Source organism: Mustela putorius, unplaced genomic scaffold, assembly GCF_011764305.1.
Source record: "Mustela putorius furo isolate JIRA1106 unplaced genomic scaffold, ASM1176430v1.1 tig00003845_pilon_pilon_pilon, whole genome shotgun sequence".
NCBI classification, from domain to species: domain Eukaryota; kingdom Metazoa; phylum Chordata; class Mammalia; order Carnivora; family Mustelidae; genus Mustela; species Mustela putorius.
Window position 1 is genome coordinate 91,732,984 of NW_025421998.1, and position 25,544 is coordinate 91,758,527.

The window sequence follows — 25,544 nt, forward strand, 5'->3', positions numbered from 1 at the left end:
CTCTGCCTTTGGTTCAGGTCATGATCTCAGGGTCCTGGGATCGAGTCCTGCATCAGCCTCTCTGCTTGGCAGGGAGCCTGCTTCCTCCTCTCTCTCTCTGCCTGCCTCTCTGCCTACTTGTGATCTCTCTCTGTCAAATAAATAAATAAAATATTTTAAAGAAAGAAAGAAAGTAAGAAAGAGAGAGACTGGATGGAAAAGCCACTATTATCCAGGGGGACTGGCAGGTGACTGAGCTTGGTGGCGCAGAGGTTTGCAATGTCTCAAAGGGGATGCCACCATGAGATGAGCATTAATGAATGCCTGTTTCAGGCTGTAATGTGAAATAAGCCAGACACAGTACTGAGTAATTCCCCTTATAGAAAATAGAGAATAGGCAAACTCATAAAAACAGCTAATAGAAGTTTCCAGGGATTGGGTGTGAATAGGAGTGAGGAGTTACTGCCTAAGAGAGTGTCCATTCTGGATGATGACAATATTCTGGATGTATTTAATACCACTGAATTGTACACTTCAAAATGATGACACCAGCAATGGAATGATATCCATGCTCATGGTGATCAGGAGGAAAAATATTGTTAAAATGTCTATATTATCCACAGCAATCTATAGATTGAATATAATCCCTACCAAATATCAACATCATTTTTCAAAGAATTAGACAAATAATCCTAAAATTTGTATGGAACCACAAAAGACCCTGAATAGTCAAAGTGATCTTGAAAAGAATAAAACTGGAGCTATCACAATCCCCAATTTCAAGATATACTACAAAGTTGTAGTAGTCAATACAGTGTGGTGCTTGCAGCACAAAAATGGACAGATAGATCAACAGAACAGAATAGAGAGCCCAGAAATAAACTCCCAATTATATGGTCAATTAATCTTTGACAAAGGAAGCAAGAATATGCAATGGGAAAAAGTCTTTCAACAAAGGGTGTTGGGGAAAATGAACAGCTACATGCAAAAGAATGAAACTGGACCACTTCCTTTCAGCATACACAAAAATAAGCCCAAAATGGATTAAAGACCTAAATGTGAGATAGGAAACCATAAAAATCCCAGAAAAGAGCAAAAGCAGTAATTTCTGTGACATCAGCCATAGCAAGATTTTTCTAGATATGTATCCTAAGATGAGGGAAACAAAAGCAAAAATAAACTACTGGGACTACATTAAAATAAAAAGCTTCTACACAGCAAAGAAACAATCTCCAAAGATGACATCACTACTAGGTATTTACCCAAAGAATATGAAAACACTAGTAGTTTGAAAAGATATAGCACCCCTATGTTTATTGCAGCATTATTCACAACAGCCCAATTATGGATGCAACTCAAGTATCCATCCATAGATGAATAGATAAAGAAGTACTGGTGTAAATATATGGTGGAGTACTAGGTATTTACCCAAAGAATATGAAAACACTAGTAGTTTGAAAAGATATAGCACCCCTATGTTTATTGCAGCATTATTCACAACAGCCCAATTATGGATGCAACTCAAGTATCCATCCATAGATGAATAGATAAAGAAGTACTGGTGTAAATATATGGTGGAGTATTACTCAGCCATAAAAAAGAGTGAAATCTTACCATTTGCAACGACATAGATAGAACTAGAGGGTATAATGCTAAGTGAAAAAGTCAGTCAGAGAAAGACAAATACCATATCACTTCATTCAAATGTGGCATTTAGGAAATTAACGCAAGGATTTTCAAATGCATGGGGAGTCAGTATCCCTAACCCCTGTGTTTTTCAAGAGTCAACTGTACTCATTTTAGAATCTTGGATTCCTCCCTTTTCTTTTCTGAGATCAGTTTCTTTTTTTTTTTTTAAACATGTTATTTATTTATTTGACAGACAGATCACAAGTAGGCAGAGAGGCAGGCAGAGAGAGAGGAAGGGGAGCAGGCTCCCTGCCGAGCAGATAGCCCGTTGCGGGACTCGATCCCAGGACCCTGGGATCACAACCTGAGCCAAAGGCAGAGGCTTTTACCCACTGAGCAACCCAGGTGCCCCCTGAGATCAGTTTCTTAATTTGACAAATGGAAGTACCATATATTGCCTAATTGGATGTAAATATTTTAAAAACTTTTAAAAATATATAAATAAAATGCAAAAAAAATAACAGTATTTGCCTACCTCATAGGATTTCCCTTAAGTATCAAGTTAAAAATGTACATTTAAAAAAAAGAGAACAAAAATAGAGATAAAAAACATATAAGGAGAACTCTCCCCTCAGGAAATTCAGTCTTCCAATAAAAGTTTTTTGTCTTGGTTTTGGGTGTTGTTGTTTTTTTTTTTTTTTTTTAATGTTGTTGAGGAATATAAAAAGACTTGAAGATTAGGAACATAGTTTTATCAAAATAAAAATATTTAATATTATAAAGGTATCAATTCTCTTTAGGTATTAACTAATAATTTCAACACCATCCCAACTAAGCCCTCCTAGGTTTTAGGGGGAAATTAAGAGATGTTTATGAAGTGACTTCAAAGTTGTTCTAGAAAAATAGTACTGTGAAAACAACTTGGAAAATTCTGAAAAAGAATTTTGACAAGGGGGACTTACCCTACTAGATATAAAAAAATACTGTAATTAAAAGTGTCACATTGAACCAACAATTAAACTGTATCCTTTTCCCAAATGCCCTCTTTATTATATAAGTCCCCATATATACATGAATCTACAAATATGTCATTAGAACACAATAGAGAATTCAAAAATAGACTCAAATATACAAAAGATGGATTATTCAGAAAAATATATGAGTGCCACTGGTTAGGCATTTAGATATGACAAAGCTAGACCATGTTTCTTATATTCAATTAAACCCAGGTAGATCCAACACTTAAATAAAATGTATGAAACCAAATTAACCAATAGAAGGGAGAAGGATGCCAAAATGCTGTAAAAAGTAAGTTTGAAACCACTGAAAAAGACAAATCTAAATCTATTTTTTTTTAAAGATTTATTTGCTTATTTATTTGACAGAGATCACAAGTAGGCAGAGGAGGAAGCAGGCTCCCTGCTGAGCAGAGAGCCCGATGTGGGGCTTGATCCCAGGACTCTGAGATCATGACCCAAGCAGGAGGCAGAGGCTTTAACCCCCTGAGCCACCCAGGCACCCCGACAAATCTAAATCTAAAGAGGTACCTGCTTAGAAAATAATTTCTAATCTAGGGAAACTTATGAGCAACATGAGACAAAAACAGAAGACAAAAATAATCTGGAAGATGAGACTAGGGCAGATCAGAACATCTTCAAGGGCTTTGTATTGTTCAGATGGCAAATAAAGATACAAATAAAGACACTGTGGGTACACATTTTCAATATTTAAGGGCTATAATATATTCTTATAAAACAATAATAATAATAATAATATATAATAAAAGAAAAAGAGTGAACAAATTCTAAACCGGTAGAAGAAAGCACAGGGAGGAGGGGAGAGAAAAGCAAACTGATTCACTCTAATAAAGGGTAAGGAAGGAGAGAATGAAAGAGATGGTTAAGAGGAAATATAAAATAAAATGGCAGAAGTTAAGTCCAAATATGTGAGTAATCACAATAGATATAAATGGATCAAATCCATTACTAAAAGACACAGAATAGCAGACTGAGTGAAAAAAATAAAGATCAGCTATATATACACAAGAAATGATTTTGGGGGTGCCTGGGTGGCTCAGTGAGTTAAAGCCTCTGCCTTCGGCTCAGGTCATGATCCCAGTGTCCTGGGATCAAGCCCCGCATTGGGCTCTCTGCTCAGCAGGGAGCCTGCTTCCCCTCTCTCTCTGCCTGCCTCTCTGCCTACTTGTGATCTCTGCCTGTCAAATAAATAAAATCTTTAAAAAAAAAATGAAATGATTTTAAAGCAAAGCAACAGAAGAAAGTTTAAAATTAAGGTCTGGAAAAAAGAGACATCAGGAAAGATGTTAACCTAACCTAACCTCTTATGTCAATATATGAACATAAGAGAAAACAAAATTTAAGGCCCAAACCAGTATAAAATAACAACATAATAAGGTTAATCCATGAGACTAAGCCAATCATATGTTAAGAAGCAACAAGAGGGGGCACCTGGGTGGCTCAGTGGGTTAAGGCCTCTGCCTTCTGCTCAGGTCATGGTCTTAGAGTCCTGGGATCGAGCCCTGCATCAGGCTCTCTGCTCAGCAGGGAGCCTGCTTCCTCCTCTCTCTCTCTCTGCCTGCCTCTCTGCCTACTTGTGATCTCTGTCTGCCAAATAAATAAATAAAATCTTTAAAAAAAAAAAAAAAAGAAGAAGCAACAAGAGATCCTCAAAATATCTGAAGTAAACTATCATGACTATAAAGAGGAAAGAACAAAGCCATCATCTTATTGAAAAACTGTTAGCTCAGCCAGGCAAAATCTAGCACAAGTGTCAGAGATTTATATGGCATAATTAACAGTATATAACAAAACATCTATATTCAATGAGAATACATGCTTTTTAAGCACACATGGAACATCAGTGAAGAGACTATGTAGAGAACAACAGAAAAATCTCCAATATTCCAAATAATTGAGAATATCCTCTGACCAAAATGAAATTAAATTAGAAAAAAAACAATAAAAAGGAGTGTTAATGGATAACTCACTGATTAAAGAGAAACTCAGATCAATTACCAAAGAGAAATAAAATTAAAATTACTCTGTAACAAAGCTTGCTAAATGCAGCTGAATACTTCATTAAAAATAAAAAAAGACTGACCATAAATGACCTAAGTACAGAACTCAAGAAGCTAGAAAAACATAAAAAGCTAAAGGAGAAAACAAAGAGTAGAAATTAACGAGACCACACACATACACAAAATCAATAAAGAGAACAACAACAAAAAGAGCCCTGTTCTTTGAAGTATTTTTAAAAAGACTTCATTTATTTATTTGATAGACAGAAATCACAAGTAGGCAGAGAGGCAGGCAGAGAGAGGGGGAAGCAGGATCCCCACTGAGGAGAGAGCCTGAAAATGTGGGGCTCCATCCTAGGACCCTGAGATCATGACCTGAGCCAAGGCAGAGGCTTAAGCACTGAACCACCCAGGTGCCCCGTTCTTTGATGTTAATGCACAAACCTCTTGTAAGAGGGCCAAGAAAAAAGAGAGAAGTCACAATACACAGCATGAAAATGAAAGATGGGACATAGGCAGCAGATTTTTGAAACTCCTAGGAGAACACTGGGAACAACCTTGTATCAACAAATTTGAAATTTGAAAACCTAGATGAGCTGGACAATTTTCTAAAATATATACACTACCAAAATGGATTCAATCAAAAGTCTTAAACAAAAGTGGACTCTAACCTTTACATAAATTAAATCATAGTTTAAAAACTCCTCCATATAACACCCTTTTGTTATCCCCCACTGCTCCCCTCAAAATAAATATTTGGCATAAATGACTTCAGGGGCACGTTTCACCTCTATAACCACACTCCAGCCACAACTAAGAGATGAATTTCTATCTTACATAAAGTGTTGCCGAGTTGGCGGGACAGGTGAGGAAGGTACCACTGGGGCCTGTGATTGACCCACCTATAGGTGCGTGGTCAGGGCTGGTGTAAGAAATGATTTCAAAGTGACGTTAAGAGCCCTGGGCCCAGTAGAATATAAATGCCGAATTGTGTCTTAAGAAATCTGTTAGGGACTCTTGGGTGGCTCAGCAGGTTAAGCATCTGCCTTTGGCTCAGGTCCTGATCCCAGGGTTCTGGGATCGAGTCCCACACCAGGCTCCTTGCTCAGCAGGGAGCCTGCTTCTCCCTCTCCCTCTGCCTGCTGCTCCCCCGGCTTATGCGCCTCTGTCTCTGACAAATAAATAAAATCTTTAAAAAAAAAAAAAAAAAGAAAGAAATCATTTAATGAGGTTTCCTAATTTGAGATCACTTATGATTTACATCATTTATAAGACCAGTACAAGAAAATAAAATTATAAAACAATCTCTCACCTGGAAACAAAGATGCTAAGTCACGTGACTAGCTCTGCAAGGTAGATATTATTCCCATTTCGTTGATGAGGAAAGCTAAGGCAGGTAACTTGCTAGGGCCACTGGCTCTCCAAGGAGCTGGATTTAGTCCAGTTCTGCACTTCTCTCTTGTCCCCTTGGGGTGGGGCTAGAGAGTGAAGGTCCCCTCCCCTCTGCCCTTCTAGGACTGAGGGGATTTCTGGTGGGGGAGAGAAGCCCTCCCCACTGGGAACTTACCAGGATGGGCTCCACCAGCTTCCCCTCCGGCATGACCGAGCGGTTCATCTTGGCGATGTGCTGCAGGGTGGCAAGGGCAGCCTGAGTGTTCCCGGTGGAGACATTGAAGCGAGCGGACTCGGGAATAAACTGGCACAGAAGGAAAGAGCATCAGAGTTCAAGTGCTGCGGACCCCGGGGGGTTCCATGATTACTGCTGTATAGTCACAGGCCCCAGTTTCAGGAGACAGAGGAGCAGCAAGCTGCTGGTCTGGAACAAACAGGGTCACGTTCCCCTTACTGTAGGCCCGTCTTGATGGTATCGCACCAATACTGAGCCCAGCCTAATACTTACTGCAAGGAAATGCTACATCCACTTGGCAAACAGCTGCCCCAGGGCCGCTCTACTGCCCTGTCACCCCAGCCTGCCCCCAGGCACCCTGCGATCTCCTACACGCGCCAGCCCACAGCACGACCACGGCAGGGACCCAAGCGCCCCCGATGGCGGAGCACCACTCCTGACAAGCCAGACCCCGCCACCCACTGATCACTGAACGCTGTACTCGGACTACACTACAGGCTGGTGTGCCTGGGCGGCTCCGTCAATTAAGTGGCTCAGGTCAAGATCGTGGGGTCCTGGGATCAGGCCCCATGTCAGGCTCCCAGCTCAGTGGGGTCTGTCTGTCCCGCTCCCTCTGCCCCTCTCCCCGCTCGTGCTCTTGCGTTCTCTCAAATACAGAAACAAATATAAATACATACATACCCACCTAACGAGACAGGCCTCCATGGAGACTGGGGCCTTGAGAATCACCTTGAACCACTCCCTGCCCTTCATGCTTCGATGGAGGTGGGCGGGTTCTTCCTCAGAAAAGCACCTCCCGTGGCGGCACCTGCTCACCATCCCGCGCCCAGCAGCCCCTCATCTCCCACTGGGATGATCCTGACTGCTCCCCTGGCTTTCCATGCACACAGGCTCCACGCAGCTGCAGACCAGCTTCCCAGCACACAGCCAGCACCCCCTGCCTCGAAGGCCCTCATAATCTGGACACAGGCCTGTCAGCGCCTCCCATCCCCCGCCCCCCACCAGCACCCTTCATTCCAGCCTACCTGCTCTCCCCCAAAGATTCTGCATTTCACACCTTCATGGCTGGGCTGACACCTGAGCTCTGCCCACATGCACTTGCCCCACTCTCTGGCCCTCGTGGTGCGGGCTGTTCCATCCCCCACGGCCAAATTCAACAGCATCGCCCCACTGGAACAAATCACTCTCTCCCCGAGCACCCACAGGATGAACGCTGTGACCGCGCTTACCGAGTCCCGTGGGCACCATCACCCTTTGTATTCGTATCTATCTCTTGCCCACTGACCGGCATGCCTTGACGGCAAGAACCATATCCTATGCATACTTTTAGCCTCAGAACCTCGTGCGGAGCCTGGTACATACTCGGTGTGAGTGTCCTCAATCCAAAGACAAGGCTGATATTCAAAATAATAATTTTTATAAAGGCAATAACATAGCTGTGTGGCTCACACATGTTGGACACTGTTCGTGTTCCAGGTTCATGAAGAGAGTCGTGTGCATTACCTTGTTTAATCTTCCACACGGCCCTAGGAGATATGCCCTATTCATGGCGTGGAACCACTCGTCCAGGAAAATGGGGTCAGGACCGTCTGTTTCTAACTGCACCGGCCAAGGCAGGCAGGCTGTTCAAGGATGGCCTGGGCCCATTAAGCCCCTGGAACCAGGCACCTACCGCTCTGGGTGGGACATCAAGCAACAGTTCGCTGCAGAGAAGACACGGACCAATGGGCTCATCCAGAAAAAAAATAGACAGGGCTCTGGGATCAGGTGTCGGGAGAAAGAGTTGAAGGTCATGGTGTTGCTTCATTCAAAGAAGGAAAGCTCTGATTGGGCTAGAATTTCTTAACCATTTGGAGGGATATCATGTAGAAGCTAGAACCTCTGGATTTTCAGAGAGAACTATTAAGACTGCAGGTAAACCCATGAGGAGGCAGGGTCCCCTCCACATCAGAAAGGACCTCCTAAGAACTAGGCCTGCCTACGGATGGACATAGGATGTCATCTATTAAGTCTTGAGTCTGAAAGTGTCCAAAGCCGGAGTGTTCTGGATGTGTGCTTGTGGTTGGGGTACGAAATACATGCCCTCCGAGGATGCTTGTGAAATACGAAATTCTCTGATTCTGTAGTGTTAGCACACACACACACACACACACACACACACACACAGCCCCGTCTTTGAACAATGAGGGAAATCCAGCAGAACCTAAGGAAGAGGTTGATTCTGTGGATTAGAGGGAGAGCAGAAGGACAGAACAGCTGGCCTGTAGTGGCCCGAGAATGTGCGCCAGGCGTCAGACTCCAACCACTAAAGGTAAGAGAAGGGTCAGCTCAAGTGGGGTGTCGCTGTGAGACGAAACTTCCAGCAATAAACGATCTGAGGCAGGCTAACGGAGGGGAGGGATGAAGCGGATTGAGACAGTCTTGAGTGAAGGAAAAAGGCAGAGTGAGGCTGATACATGTGGGGCAGAAGGACCCCTGGGCCAGCTGGAGGAGAGGACCAGAGGTTGCCCATGACCGAACAGCTCACCTTGAAGGCCAGGATGAGGATGATGCCTGGAATGGAGGCGATGCGAATCAGCCAGCGCCACCCGATGGTGGGGATGACCACGGAGGCCAGGCCGATGATAAGCAGGGAGCCAGCCAGCCAGAAAACCTGGGGAGAGGATGAGAGGTTACAATTCCTCCCATCAGGGCATTTGCCTGGCTCCTTGGTGGAGTGGGTGACTCTTGATCTGGGGTTGTAAGTTCAAGCCCCATGTTGGGTATAATAATTTCTTGAAAACAAAACATTCACAATTCCCCTTATCAAGTGTGCTCAACCCTGCCTCTCTCAGGAGCATTTCAGTATAAGAGGAGAGGTGAAAGAGGTCTTTAAGGAGCCCAGGTCCGGGTTCTACTCCCAGCACTAGCTCCAGGACCTGGATGAACAGGGAACATCACCCCACGTCTCCACGGCTCAGTTTGCTTGTCTATAAATGGAAGGCTCAGCTCAGTACTGTCACCACAGTTTTAAAAATTGGAAACATTGACATTTTCCCCCATTGAATAAATAAAAGATTAACTGGTTCCTAACTCAAAAACCACAAAGGAAAACACTAAAAATACTCTTTTCCTCTCCTGCTTCTTTGTCATCCAGTTCTCTTCTTAGAAGAAACCAATATTACCGATTTCTTGGGTCCTCCCAAAGCTGTTCTAAGCATATATAAGCTAATAAGGATATATCTCATTCTCTTTTTTCACAAATGGTATCATAGTATAAATATTGCTTTTTGTCCTGAAAAATGTATCTTGAATATCACTGTATATCAACAAACAACATGGCAGCCCATTACGGCTGGGCCTGTTGGTTTTGGGAGCTAGAATGATTCCAAATCATTCCAATCAAACTAGAATGTTAGCCTAAGCATTCTCTCCCTACTGGAAGATGACACCTCCATTCCACCTCAAGAAATGGAGAGAAGACAATAGAATAAAAGACCTTTTGTGGGCAACTAAGTAAGGGGTGACAAAGGGGTGACTATTTTATCACTAAAGATTTCAACTACAAAAACCAAACAGGATTATTTCAGAAAGCACTGAGGGCTATGACAAAAGAGTAATGTCATGGGGAGTGACCAGGGATGTGCCTTCTGAAAAGGCAACAAATAAGAAGACCAGCAGTAAGCCGTTGTGATCGACCAGATGGCAGGTGACAGGTCACTGACAAGAATTTTAGTAGGGACGGCGCCTAAGTGGCTCAGTGGGTTAAGCGTCTGCCTTCGGCTCAGGTTGTGATCCCAGGGTTCTGGGATCAAGTCCCCCATCGGGTTCCCTGCTTCTCCTTCTGCCTGTTGCTCTCTTTCTCTCTGACAAATAAATAAATAAAATATTTTACAAAAAAAATAATTTTAGTGGGGAAGTGGCAAAAAAATTCTATAACTGGTGATTTGGCACATATATTAGAGGTGAAAGTGACAGGGTTTGCTGATAGACACTGCAGTTGGGGGTCCATCAATAAGCGATGAATGGGCAGGACGTGGTAAGGATTGAATGGGGATGATGGCACAGGAGGGGTCCGGGATGGCTCTTGACCTTGTGGCCCAGATGACCGAGGGGACCATGTTTACTACTAGCTGAGAGTGGAAATGTGGAAATAAGACATTTCAGGGGGAAATGAGCAGATGAATTCTATCCACGTTGTATTTCTGAAGCGATAGTCCAGGGATTCTCCCGTAGGCTATTGGCTCGATCTGCGTCTGAAAGTCAAGGGGATGCTCTTGGTTGTAGGTAAAGATATTAGGGTTTACAGACAGAGGTAACTAAACCCATTGGAGTTCATTAGATGATCCAAGGAGAGGAGGAAAATAAGACTAGCGAGGAGAAGACACGACCAGGAAGCATGCCATGGAGTTAATGGCCAGTAGAAGAGAAAATGTCCACAGATGAGCTTGAGTAGGACCACGCCCATGTAATACGGTTAAGGATAAAATCCAAATAAGTCAAGCAGAGAAAGACAGTTACCATATGCTTTCACTCCTATGTATAGTGTAAGGAATGGCATGGGGACCACAGGGGAAGGGAGGGAAAACCGAAGCGGGGGCGGAATCAGAGAGGAAGACGAACCATGAGAGACTATGGACTCCAGGAAACAAACTGAGGGTTTTGGAGGGGAGAGGAATAATTCAGTCGGATGATGGAGGGCACGTGTTGTGATGAGCACTGGGTGTTATATGCAACTAATGAATCTTCAACACTACATCAAAAACTAATGAGGGGCACCTGGGTGGCCCAGTGAGTTAAAGCCTTTGCTTTTGGCTCGGGTCGTGGTCTCGGGGTCCTGACTGGGATCAAGCCCCGTGTCGAGCACGGGGCCTGCTTCCCCCTCTCTCTCAGCCTTCCTCTCTGCCTACTTGTGATCTCTCTCTGTCAAGTGAATAAATAAAGTCTTAAAAAAAAAAAAAAAAACTAATGATGTACTATATGGTGGCTAGCAGAACATAATAAAAAAATAAAATAACACAAATGCAAATTGGTGCAAAAAGAAGGATAAGCTCCAATGCTAAGTATTAAATGTGTCTGCATCTGTCTATCTTAACAACGATCAAAAAAACAGGAGAAATGCAAAGAGTAACAAACAGCGTTTGTTATGTTCTTTGTCATTTTTTGTTGCCTTCATGGAGTATTGGAAAATTTTAAAATAAATCTTAAAAGTATTCTCCTACTGCTTTATTTATTGCTAAATATATATTTCAGTGAGAAGAGCTTTCTTTTTGGTGGGCCCCTGAAATCAGGGCTTTTGGACACTGATGACATCAGACATCAAGGACTCCTAGATTGATTGACATAGCTTCCGATGCCAAACCTCTCCTCGGAGACCAGCAGGGCCTGCGGCAGTCTTGGGAACATTCCAATCTCCTGGATAAATGATTCAGCTGAACAAGGCACTTAGGGCATGTCCCCACAGTCATGGGCCAGTTGTGGCCCCGAAGACCATAGAAATCCTAGAGGGGAGATAGGCTGCCCTAAAGAGGCTAGTAGGTATGTCCCCCTCCTGAAGACTCAGGGGGGGAAGAGTAAGTCCATTCCAGATGCATGCCTAAGCTTCCATCATTCCACTGAGACCGGCCACCGGAATGTTTCCTGGAAGAGGCTACTGTGTTCTAAATGCTACTGTTGGGTGACAAAAGTCCTAGCCTCTTGAAATGGGACCCCTGGCATCCAGCCTTCCCAGTGCTCTTTAGTTAACACCAAGATAGAGTGCTAACCCAACAGACAACCAGCCAGAAGCAAAACCAAGGGCATCACATCCTCTAGGATCAGAAGCCCACGTAGAATTCCTGTTTTATCTTACCTGAGACAACGGGAGCATGTAGCCTCGGTATTTTGTAGGCAAAAATTCAGTCTTTATGATTAGCCTAAACAGGAAGGGAGGGGGAACAGAATAATTGTGTTTTTATCAAAGAAAATGACTTGAAAAATCATAACTTTTCTTGTCACAGAGATAAAAAATGAAAAAACATAGACTTCATCACTGTGAAATAAATATATGTATATACTCCTCTCAGCTCCTGGTTCCTGCTGATATTTGGTCTTTGACCCCAGTGTCTGACATAGAACACCTAGAATCCTTGGGCTTCCTGGTCCAAAGGAGCATCCTTTATTCTCAGGAGATGGCTTTTGGTGAGTGCCTAGATGGGGCCTCATCTTAAAAGACCAAACCATGATTAGAATCTTGGAATGTCCAACCCTGTCCTCCAACCCCTGGAGAGAGGAGAGGGATTGGATAATGATTTGATGCCTCCATGTCTCATGCCTCCATGAAGAGGCCTCCATAGAAAGCTCGAACATACAAGGTTTGGCGAGCTTCCAGGCTGGCAAGCCCATCTGTGTGCTGGGAGGGTGGTGGGCCACAGACTCCATAGAAACAGTAGCTCTTGTTCTCAGGACCCTTCCAGAGCCTGCCCTGTGTATCTCTCTTCATCGGGCCATTCACCTGTTTCCTCTAAAATCTCCTTTGAACTACAGCTGCAGTCATAGGTAGACTGTTTGCCTGGGTCCTGGGAGCTGCTCTGGCCATTCATTGAGTCCACAGAAGGATCTGGGGTAACTTGCATTTGTAACAAGTCAGATAGAAGGTGTGGATAAGCTGGGGACCTGCTGCTTGTGATTGGGGTCTGAGGTGGGCAGTAGCCTCTTGGGACTGAGCCTAAACCTGAGGGTAGGGGAGGGGTCTGAGCAAACTCCTGTTAGGAAGAATTGAACTAATCTGTAGAACAACCAGCTGGTGTTAGAGAATTGGCTGGTGTGTAAATAACCCGCACATTTAGTGTCCGGAGTGAAGATCTATCGGGTCGCCTGGGTGGCTCAGTCGGTTAAGTGCCCGACTCTTGATTTCAGCTCAGGTCATGAGCCCAGGGATATCAGATGGAACCTCACACGGGGCTCCAAGTAGAACCTACTTAAAGTTCTCCCACTCCCTCTGTCTCCTCCCAACCCCCCTGCTGGCGCGCGCTTTCTCTCTCTTAAGAAAAAAAAAAAAAGTGAAGCTTTGTCACAAGTACTGAGTGTGAATGTGTAGAGGAAAACAGAAGTTTTTCCTAAACAATTGTGTTTTGCTGTATGTTTGTGAACAGCTAAAATCCACATAAGAGAATAAGAAACTTGCAATTGCCCTTCTGTTTACACGCTTCTTCTCAAAGTTCTTTTCAATCTTCCACCATTTAAGAGATATCATTCCCTCCCTCCACCCCCAAAAGTGAAAAGTGTTTTTGCCAAACCCTTTCTAAAATATACTTGGGGGGCCCCTGGGTGGCTCAGTGGGTTAAGCCGCTGCCTTCGGCTCAGGTCATGATCTCAGGGTCCTGGGATCGAGTCCCGCATCGGGCTCTCTGCCCAGCAGGGAGCCTGCTTCCTCCTCTCTCTCTCTCTCTGCCTGCCTCTATGCCTACTTGTGATCTTTCTCTGTCAAATAAATAAATAAAATCTTAAAAAAAAAAAAAATATATATATATATATATATACTTGGGAAATTAAAATACACCTGGAAGGAAGAGAATCGATGCCCAGAGCGAATGGAGGCAGTCGAAGCACAGGCTTCTCGTTAATTTTGTGAATAGACAAATAAATAGACTCCTACTCCCTTCCGTTTTCTAATTACTCTTCCCTGTTGCAATTATTAGCCAGGGTTTGGGCTTTCTTAACATATTTATCGGGCTGGTTCCTGAGGGTTGTTGTAAATGTCAAGCTAACTTCTACTCCTGTAGGGCTCCAAAGCTCAGAGCAGGCTTAATTTATGCCCCGGGGAGGGACAGTCTTTCCGCAACACATTAAGGTAATGATTGGGTGCTTTGATATCTCCTAATACATCCTAAGGGTAAACGGCTCCACGGCACCCAGGAGAGAGTCGGCTGAGGGCTCTGTGAATCTAAAGGAGGCTCCGGAGCTGCTGACCATTCAGCGGACACCTCTCCAGGCACGACACATTGTGCACTTATCCTAGGGCAGAGAAGGACCTGCAGCCGCCATCTCTCTCAGTGACCTCCCCCTGCTTTGCAAATGGGCTTAGACACAGTCCTCCGTCACAGGGCAATGGCATTTTATTTTTTTTTTTTTTTTTTTAAAGATTTTTATTTATTTATCAGAGAGAAAGGGAGAAAGCGAGCACAGGCAGAGGCAGAGGGAGAAGCAGGCTCCCTGCTGAGCAAGGAGCCCGATGTGGGACTCGATCCCAGGACCCTGGGGTCATGACCTGAGCCGAAGGCAGCTGCTTAACCAACTGAGCCACCCAGGCGTCCCAGGGCAATGGCATTTTAAAATGGCTACTCCTTGGGCAACTGGGTGGCTTACCCGGTTCAAGGTCATAACCTCACAGTCATGGGATCAAGTCCCGCCCAGGGCTCTGTCCTCAGTGGGGACTCTGTTTCTCCCTCGTCCTCCACCCCTCCCCCTGCTCATGCTTGCTCTCTCTCTCTCTCTCTCTCAAATAAATAAATAAAATCTTTAAAAACAAATAAATTAATGATATGGTTATTCCTCAATGTTACAGGTGGTTCTGGTCAAACAACTCTTCCAACACATTCTCAAGCAATGAAAAGACCGTGTTACCCACCTCCTAGGGCACTTTTGCTTGGCATTTAGTCTAACAAAATAAAGATCAACCTTAGGGACAAAAAAATTTTAACGCATTCACCTCTAGTGCCCTCTGCTAGCCTCACCACAAAACATCATTTTGTTTTGTTTTGTTTTGTGTGGGTTTTTGAGTTTTTAAATTTTTTATTAACATATGATGTATCATTAGCCTCAGGTCATTTTGATCAGCAAATAGCTCCTAGTGGAATTAGCTGCCATCCCTTCAAGAAAAATAAAAAAAAAAAAAAAAAAAGCTAAAAAATAATTAGCAGAAGTCAAGTCTTATGCATTTACAGCTCGTTGGTGCTCTTGGCCCGTGAACCAACCCCCCACGTCTGTGTAAGTATCTGGGGGTATAACGCATTCCTCTCTCAAGCCTCCTCTCGGTGAGGTCTTTACCCTTGTGCATGGCCAGACACGCCACAGCCCACCATCGTCCGCAGGAAGACAAACCAGATGTAAGACGGAGAGAAAGACGTCAGCAAGGAGAAGTAGGCTCCCCACAGGAACGAGATGAGCAAAATCTAAAGCAACCAAGGAGACGTATTAGTGACCCTTGCCTCTCTGGAAGAAACTAATGGGAGACCATTTACCTTCTAAAGGCGATTTTTAATTTCCATCCGGAGGTTTGCTTCTCAGAGGAGCTAATTCTACAGGGAGCTCACCGATCTCTCACCATCATCAAATAACACAGTCCACACCGCTGTGCTGCCTGAAAGCCCAGACATCCCAAATTGCAACCGTTCTTCCACACTGCCCCACTGCATCCACCCGAACTTGTAAATCAGCTGCCCAAACTTGTAAATCAGGATGAAAAAACCTGCCCTCATTAGGAGCACAGGAAAGTGTTGTGTTGGGATGCGGATGAGGAGAAAATTTAAGGTATTTGTTTTTCCCCTAATTATAAAACTAATACAAATTCACAGAAGAGAATATGGAAGAAAAAGAGAAAAACAAAAATATTTCTATCTTGCTTGATTTCCCTACCCCAGAAAAGACTTGTTAACATACTTTTATCCTATTTTATTTTTTTTTAATTTTTATTTTATCCTATTTTCCTTGGTCAAAAGGGAAAATATATTTTTCGTGGCTATAAAATATTCCAGTGGTACTGTAGTGCGGGTAATATTATGCATAAGCCCTTCCCCTGTGGCTGAATGATGAGGTTTTCTCATGGTGGCAGTTAGCTATGGCAATGTACGTAATCTCTGTGGTTCTCTGATGCTCTAATCGGGCTAGATTTCTGGTATGAAAGAGATCAGACTAGGAGAATGGGTGTTCCCCAGGTTCTTGATTCGTCCTGCCAAACTGATGGTCAGAAAAACTGGACCAATACAATATGAAGCTGTCTCTACCCTTGTAGCCTTCTCCAAAGAGAGAACAAATCCTTATGGATTTGATACCCCCAAATTCATACCTTCTAATATTTTCCTTTCAATTGCTCCCACAATCAAATGTTTTTCAAGAAATGTTGACCATTTTTATTTTTATGTAAAAATGTCTTCTTGTGCTTTGTACATTTTTTGACATACTTGTGTTTTCAGTATGAAATTTATGAATGTCTATGATATTTACTTCATGTACTTCAAAACATAAAGCCAAAGCTGTAATTATTTTCCCTTGGGGCTTGTCCCCTTGTGCTTATGCTTAAGGAGGTCTTCCCTACCAGAAACGAGACAAGTGGAAAAAAAAAAAAAGAGCGAGACCTAGGCTTCTAATCAGAAGACATAGGTTTCGATCTTACTGTTTAATCTTAGTAGGTACGTGACCTTGAGCAAGCGGCTGAGTTTCAAAGCTATACCAAAGTTAACTAATGTGAAGCTGCCTCTGTTTCTATGTGTCAGTCTCTACATTCTAAGATTTTCTAACTGTGCACACCCATCAGTTCCATTCCTGGACAACAGGGACCAGGTAGGAGGAAGGATACGCCAGGAAAAGACAAGAAAGCACAAAGACAAGCCTGGCATTGGGGCATATGGTGTCAGAGAAGGACATTTCCACCCATTCTGTCTGTAACAGACAGAGAAACGTCCACTAAAGAGAACCAGTGGTGACATCATCATGAAAGAAAATCCCACATCATTCTTCAAGGCCAACCTACCTTCCAGCGGCCATATCTGTCAGCCAGGAGGCCAAAGAGGATGCTGAACACCATGTAGCCAAAAAACACCATCTGGAGATGGAGTGAGAAAAACATTATCCTGTAGGCAGTCCTAGAATACACTGATGAGCTGCATTTCCCATTCATTCATCTTCATGAAAAGTCGACTGGGAAGGGGAAAGGGGCGGAAGCTGGAGAGCGGCTTTTCACAAAGCTCTCCCACCTCCCTTTCCCACAGTCTGGGATTCAGAGGCTGATGTTTCCCATCGATGCCCGCCCCACACCCAGAGACGCTACCCCCCAGTAGAAACAGGGATTGGAGGAACAGGAAGCTGTTTTCCCTCTGATCCAAGATGGTGGCCCTGGTCTCGTTCTACTTGGATGTATAGTTGTGCATTTCCATTTTAAGAATAATTTTTTTTAAAAAAAAGCTCTATTCATTCATGACCTGCCTTATCCCACTTCTAGAAGCAATTTTCCTTTATGTTTTTACAGGTAAACATAAACTTTAAATAAACACCCAAACCAATCATCCATACAGAAACACTCTTCAAAACTAATATAAATCCGTTTCTTTTCCAACCTTGTTCTCACAATGGATTATCCTACGCTGATAAAATTCAAGAACCTGTGTATGATACCAGCATTTTAACTCAGTCTGAGCTGTGATCTGCTGTCTGTGCCTTCGGGCTACTTATTTTTTTCTTTCAAGTAGTTCCAAGCTTCACTTGCTTTCCTTTCTAGTAAGATCTCCGACTGATTGACTCTAGGGTAATCAAAGGAAAGATGTTAGCTTGCATTTCTAAGACTATTTCAATAAGAGAACTGGTTCTCTCTGCTGCCTGCTTTGCTTTCTCTTTTTTTCCCCCTTCCTTACACTTCATAAGGAAGACTCAAACGTATTTCTTCCACAGAGAACCATAAGAAAAAGAAAAGAAAAAAAAAACCCATCACGTCTATTCTTGAACAACAAAGCCATGCTTTTCTTCTGCACTGTGCTTTCCAGGATAGAAGGGGAGGGGGAAAGAAGCCAGTGCTTTCTAAATGCTGGTCTTGGGACAGATGCTGACTGATCATGAAATCTAATCAGTGCTGAGAAAAACAGTAAAAATAAGGTTAATGTGATATGTTTTGAATAAATCTAAATTTATTAAATACTAAGAGCTCTTGTTATTCTGGAATAATTTTCTGATTGTTGATATGAACACGCCCCCCCCCCTTTGAGAGATGATGGTAGTCAATGGCAAGATTTTTTACCTCTTTCTTGTCTTCTAATGGCCTTAATTATCATATATATATATATATATATATATATCATATATATATATTTTTTTTATGTAAAACCTATGTCAGCCACTCAATTAAAAAAAAATCATTTCAGGGCACCTGGATGGCTCAGTGGATTAAGTGTCCACCTTCCGCCTTCCACTCAGATCATGATCCCAGGGTCCTGGGATTGAGTCCCGCATTAGGCTCCTTGTTCCACAGGGAGTCTGCTTCTCCCTCAGCCCCTCCACCCCCGCCCCTCACTTGTGTTCTCTTTCAAATGAATAAATAAAAGTCTTTCAAAAAACTTTAAAAATCATATCAGTGTGGGTTTTGATTTAAATTTCCTGATGGTTAATGATGATGAACATTTTTTCATGTGTCTGTTAGCCATTTGTATGTCTTCTTTGGATAAGTATCTGTTTCATGTCTTCTGCCCATTTTTTGACATGATTATCTGTTTTGTGTGTGTTGAGTTTGATGAGTTCTTTATAGATCTTGGACATCAGCCCTTTGTCTGTAGTGTCATTTGTGAATATCTTCTCCCATTCCATGGGTTGCCTCTTTGTTTTGTTGACTGCTTCCTTTGCTTGCAGAAGCTTTTGATCTTGATGAAGTCCCAAAAGTTCATTTTCATTTTTGTTTCCTTTGCCTTTGGAGACATGTCTTGAAAGAAGTTGCTGTGGCCGATGTCAAAGAGGTTACTGCCTGTGTTCTCCTCTAGGATTTTGATAGATTCCTGCCTCACATTGAGTGCTTTTAACCATTTCGAGCTTATCTTTGTGTATGGTGTAAGAAAATGGTTGAGTTTCATTTTTCTATACACAGCTGTCCAATTTTCCCAGCACCATTTATTGAAGAGACTGTCTTTTTTCCACTGGATATTTTTTCCTGCTTTGTCAAAGATGATTTGACCATAGAGTCGAGGGTCTGTATCTGGGCTCTCTACTCTGTTCCACTGGTCTATGTGTCTGTTTTTGTGCCAATACCATGCTGTCTTGGTGATCACAGCTTTGTAGTAAAGCTTAAAATCAGGCAATGTGATGCCCCCAGTTTTGCTTTTTCAACATTTCCTTAGCAATTCAGGATCTCTTCTGGTTCCATACAAATTTTAGGATTGTTTGTTCTAGCTCTTTGAAAAATGCCAATGGAATCTTGATCAGGATGGCATTGAAAGTATCGATTGCTCTAGGCAGTACAGACATTTTAACAATGTTTCTTCTTCTGATCCATAAGCATGGAATGAATGGTCTTCCATCCTTTTGTGTCTTCCTCAATTTCTTTCATGAGTGTTCTGTAGTTCCTCGAGTACAGATCCTTTACCTCTTTGGTTAGGTTTATTCCCAGGTATCTTATGGTTCTTGGTGCTATAGTAAATGGAATCAATTCTCTCATTTCCATTTCTATATTTTCATTGTTAGTGTATAAGAAAGCAACTGATTTCTGAACATTGATTCTGTATCCTGCCATGTTACTGAACTGCTGTATGAGTTCTAGTAGTTTGGGGGTGAAGTCTTTTGGGTTTTCCATATAAAGTATCATGTCATCTGCGAAGAGAGAGAGTTTGACTTCTTCTTTGCCAATTTGAGTACCTTTTTTCTTTTTGTTGTCTGATTGCTGTTGCTAGGACTTCCAGTACTATGTTGAACAAGAGTGATGAGAGTGGGCATCCTTGTCGTGTTACTGAACTCAAAGGTAAGGCTGTCAGCTTTTCCCCATTGAGAATGATATTCACTGTGGGTTTTTCATAGATGGATTTTATGAAGTTGAGGAATATTCCCTCTATCCCTATACTTAGAATCATTTTAATCAGGAACGGATGCTGTATCTTGTCCAATGCTTTCTCTGCATCAATTGAGAGGACCATGTGGTTCTTCTCTCTTCTCTTATTGATTTGTTCTATTACATTGATGGATTTGCAAATGTTAAACCACACTTGCATCCCATGGATAAATCCCACCTGGTCATGGTGGATAATCTTTTTTTTTTTTTTTAAGATTTTATTTATTTGACAGAGAGAGACACAGCAAGAGAGGGAACACAGCAGGGGAAGTGGGGGAGGGAGAAGCAGGCTTCCCGCTGAGCAGGGAGCCCGCTGAGCAGGGAGTTCCATCCCAGGACCCCAGGATCATAACCCGACCTGAAGGCAGACGCTTAACAACTGAGCCACCCAGGCGCCCCAGTGGATAATCTTTTTAACACACTGTTGGATCCTATTAGCTAGGATCTTGTTGAGAATCTTGGTATCCATATTCATCAGGGATATTGGTCTGAAATTCTCCTTTTTCGTGGAGTCTTTGCCTGGTTTGGGGATCAGGGTAGTGCTGGCTTCATAAAAAGAGTCTGGAAGTTTTCCTTTTGTTTTCTATTTTTGAAACAGCTTCAGGAGAATAGGTATTATTTCTTCTTTGAATATTTGACAGAATACTGCAGGGGATCTGTCAGGTCCTGGGCTCTTGTTTTTGGGGAGGTTTTTGATCACTGCTTCAATCTCATCACTAGATGTTGGTCTATTCAGGTTGTCAATTTCTTCCTGATTCAGTTTTGGAAGTTTATAGGTTTCCAGGAAGGCATCCATTTCTTCTAGGTTGCTTAACTTATTGGCATATAACTGTTGACAATATTTTCTGATGATTCTTTCTATTTCCTTGGTGTTAGTTATGGTCTCTCCCTTTTCATTCATAATTTTATTAATTTGGGTCCTCTCTCTTTTCTTTTGGGTTAGTTTGGCCAAAGTTTTATCGATCTTATTGATTCTTTCAAAAACCCAGCTTCTAGTTTTGTTGATGTATCCTACTGTATCTCTAGTTTCTATCTCATTGATCTCTGCTCTAATCTTGATTATTTCCCTTCTTGTGTGGGGGGTTGGCTTAATTTGTTATTGATTCTCCAATTCTTTAAGGTATAAAGAGAGCTGGTGTATTCTGGATTTTTCCATTTTTTTGAGGGAGGCTTGAATGGCTATGTATTTCCCCTTTAGGATTGCCTTGCTGTATTCCATGGGTTTTGGACCTAAAATTGGTCCATTGGTCCTAATGAATTGTTTAAGTTCTTCTTTGATTTCCTCATTTATCTAAACATTCTTAAGCAAGGTGGTCTTTAGCTTCCAAGTGTTTGAATTCCTTCCAGACTTTTTCTTGTGGTTGAGTTCCAATTTCAAAGCAGTGTGGTCTGAGAATATGCAGGGAATATCTCAGTCTTTTGGTATCAGCTGGCCCTGACTTGTGACCCATACAGTAAACAACATGTGTTGGAGAGGATGTGGAGAAAGGGGAACCCTCTTACACTATTGGTAGGAATGCAAGTTGGCGCAGCTACTTTGGAAAACAGTGTGGAGATTCCTTAAGAAATTAAAAATAGAGCTACCCTATGACCCTGCAATTGCACTACTGGGTATTTACCCCAAAGATACTGATGTAGTGAAAAGAAGGGCCATCTGTACCCCAATGTTCATAGCAGCAAAGGCCACAGTCGCCAAACTATGGAAAGAACAAAGATGCCCTCAACAGATGAATGGATAAAGAAGATATGGTCCAGGGGCGCGTGGGTGGCTCAGTGGGTTAAAGCCTCTGCCTTTGGCTCAGGTCATGATCCCAGGGTCCTGGGATCGAGCCCCTCTTCGGGCTCTCTGCTCAGCAGGGAGCCTGCTTCCCTCTCTCTCTGCCTGCCTCTCTGCCTACTTGTGATCTCTCCCTCTCTGTCAAATAAATAAATAAAATATTTATTTAAAAAAAAAAAAGGAAAAAGAAGATATGGTGCATATATACAATAGAGTATTGTACTCTCCATCAGAACGGATGAATACCCAACTTTTATATCAGCATGGACAGGACTGGAAGAGTTTATGCTGAGTGAAATAAGTCAAGCAGAGAGAGTCAATTATCATATGGTTACACTTATTTGTGGAGCATAAGGAATAACACAAGGACGTTGGGAGATGGAGAGAAGTGAGTTGGGGGATATCAGAGAGGGAGACGAAGCATGGGGGACTGTGGACTCTGAGAAACAGAGGGTTTCTCAGAGGGTTTTGGAGGGTGGTGGTTGGGTGAGCCCAGTGGTGGGTATTATGGAGGGCATGTATTGCATGGAGCACTGGGTGTGGTACATAAACAGCAATTTCTGGAACACTGAAAAGAAATAAAATAAAATGAAATGAAAACAAAACAAAACAAAACAAAACCATATGAGTTGGTGAATCTCAAAATGTGGGTACCCCTGAACTGAAGCAATTTTTATTATGGACTTATCAAACTCCCTCCAAGAAGGAAGAAGTAAACTAATTTTTTTTTCTTTTTGACCTGACTTGAATAAAAAGAAGCAATCACAGACTGCCCAGGGCAGGAAGGAAAGTGGCTCTTTGGATTTAAAATACTTCCGTGTATTGAGATGCTATGTTGGGTTAATGGACCTAATTACACCTGGATTAAGCGTAATTAAATGATTAATAAAAGTGAAGCAAAGAGTCAAATAAGATCAAATTTAAAGTTTACCCTGTTCTTGCCCATAATTGGCAGATGTTTTTATTCTTTCTGGTTTTCTGTCCATTCAGTGTAAAGACATGACTTTCCGAAGGCTGAGTTGTTTATTTTCAAGCCTGTTTTGGAGCACAAACCTTGACTGAATGCCTGTGTGAACCCCAAAGCTTATGAATGCTATTCTTGTTTGGAGAATCACACAGAGTGAAGACATAAACTTTCTCCACCACCACCCCCACCTTCTCTCTGTGTCTCTCCCCCCCACCTTTGGAGGGTCTGCTTTTCCTGCAGGTACTTATTTGTAACATAAAAATTACTCTTCTATTTCTGTTTTCTGCACCACACGAAGTTTGGTTTCTTCAGTGCTCTCAGTCACAGAACGTGAGGGACTGTAGTTCATACACAGTCATCAATGTTAAGAACCACTCAGACCAGTTTGTCCTGAAGGTGGCAAGTGGCAAGTGGCACTGGGGCTGGGGAATGGGGAGCCTGGTCAGTGGGAGTTGGTCAAAATATGGCTTCTTGGCTGAATCAATCTGAGCCCCTCCTGGTGGCAGAGCTGTGGTCGGTGAGTCCCGGGCACAGGTGCCAAAGCCAGATGGGCTTCACAGCCAGGATGACAGACACTAAAGGATGGCAGGCAGCCAGGAACTCAGAACAAGAAATAGGCACATCTGGGGTGACTTGAATTCCCTAGAAAAAAGTCTCCTGAGCCATGACTCACCTGACAAGGAAGTCACGTTACTGGTAGCATCAAAGAGCCTCAGATGCCACCAAGAAACAACATAAACGCAACCAATAAATTTCAGTTGTAAATACAGAAAGTATACCATATGATAATATAGTTTATGGGAGTGACAGATGCAAACACCACAGCTGGATGTCCCGACATCCTCAGGAATAGGGACGTGCACATCCCCAGGCCCACTGGGGTTTGGTGCCATTATAATTACACGGAATGTTACAGCAGTCATTCTCCACATACACAATGGACAAGGAATGCTTTCCAAATTGCAACTGCATTTTAGAGATAGAAAAAAATGGAAAATAGCTGAGTCACTTAATTACCAGCCCAGGGAAGGTCTTTAGCTATTTTTATTTATACCTCTTCCCTCTTCTAAAAGTGTTAGAACGTTTTTAAAAAAGGAATAAGGGCAACAAAATTAATAAAGGAATTTTAGAGAGAGAAATGGATGTCAGAAAATAAGCAGGCTGTATGTTTGCTGCTGGGACTGAGTCCAAAACCAGGCTCCACATTTCCTGGCCTCCTTGACACAGACAGAAACACAACCAGGCAGATCATATACATTATCTGAGAGGAGAACTCATCAGTTCCTTATGGGAAGAGGAGGTTCCTGGTTCCCAACACAGACGAGAATTCCCAGGTTAAGTTTGCTTAAGGCAGAGAGTGAGAGGTGGGGACACCCTTTCCTCTCTGCCCATAACCCCCAGAAGGCTAGGGGTCTGGGGAAAACTTCCAGCATTCTCTATGGCTAGTTTCAGACCGTAACTCTCTCTTTTAAAGCTTTACCCTCTTTCAAGGCCTCCACCAACTCACTGCCTCCTCCAGCCTTCTCTGCCTACCTGCCTCCCAACACCCCCATCTCAGTGAGGATGTTGGCACCTGGTTCATCGTAGTTCTCTCTGTTAAATTCTGCCTTCATGAAAACCAGCTTCAATCTCCAAGTAAATCAATTCTCCACTCCTCAGCTTGTGTTTCTCTCACCTCCTTGGCTGATGTGACCTCTTAAATGCTTCCAAAACACACTCCTTCCCCACCATACGCCCTCCCACTTTATGACTGCTAACATATCTACCTTCCAATCTCATCTCCCCAGGGCACTTGGAAAGCTGACCATGTCCCTCTTTAAAGCCCCTTAATGGCTCCCTGACACCCATAGTGTAGCCTCCAACATTTTTAGGTAAGAAGAGTCTCTTTTAAGATTAAAAAATAAATAAATAAATAAAGATTTACCAAAGCTCCGCATGATAGGGAGTGTATTTTAATAACCATTTAATGAGAAATACATAATGACTATGTAGTCAATGGTGTGCCTAAGTGAAATTGATCTTTGTTACATGAATGAATAATTTGGAGAAACTGTCATGTAGATCTGAAACAACTATATGTTGCATGGTGGGCTTGCACGTGCTGACCGAAGTTGGGGGGCAGGGGCCTACAGTGGTCTCCAGAATGGAGTCCATGCACGGACTCCAAATTGCTTCTGATCCCCACCTGTCTCCCATTGTTCCCTCTTCCCGACTTCCTATTCACGCAACATGGAGTTACTATACTCCCGCCAACACAAGCATGCACACACAGCCTGCTGGTCATTCACTGGTACTTAATAAACACCTTTCAAAAGAATGTTGTAGAAGATCCTTAATTCCACTCTGTAGCAAAACTTGGTGTACACTTCATAAGGTTACTCATAACCATCTTTGAGAAAAGTTGAATGCATTCTGTGAGCACGATTCAGTGATTGCATAAGTCACTATGGTCCCACTAATTTGCAGTCAGACTCGAACCATAACTAATCCCAAGACTTAAGGTCTACTCTCTCTGATTTGCATTTGTCTCTTCTAGCCTCTTGCTGGGGGCTAGAAAATAAGCAGTTCAAGGTCATGCTCTCTACAGGAAAAGAGATAAATGAGAGAAAGACCACAAATAGTAGTTTCGGCCTTCAAAGCCCATGAGCTTTGGAAGCAACCACCCAAAAAGCGAGGTCACCTTTGGCTCTTAGCCCTGTGGGATGGGGAAAGGAGAGCCGGAGCCCTGGGTTTTCAGTTGGTTCATTCAAAACACCGGAAGCAAGCACTCAC

At 42.9% G+C, this 25,544-nt stretch overlaps 1 protein-coding gene across 1 annotated transcript in view; it reads right to left on the minus strand.

The window, feature by feature from the left end:
- The window catches only part of SVOPL (SVOP like), a 71,150-nt gene that overhangs the window by 42,219 nt on the left and 3,387 nt on the right, over positions 1-25,544 (minus strand). Inside the window, exons 4-8 of the mRNA XM_004741684.3 lie at positions 16,981-17,052; positions 15,279-15,403; positions 12,103-12,166; positions 8,800-8,925; positions 6,213-6,341 (exon numbers count right to left, since the gene is read on the minus strand). Of these exons, the coding sequence (XP_004741741.2) occupies positions 6,213-6,341; positions 8,800-8,925; positions 12,103-12,166; positions 15,279-15,403; positions 16,981-17,052 (516 nt within the window). The remainder of the gene's footprint in view (positions 1-6,212; positions 6,342-8,799; positions 8,926-12,102; positions 12,167-15,278; positions 15,404-16,980; positions 17,053-25,544) is intronic.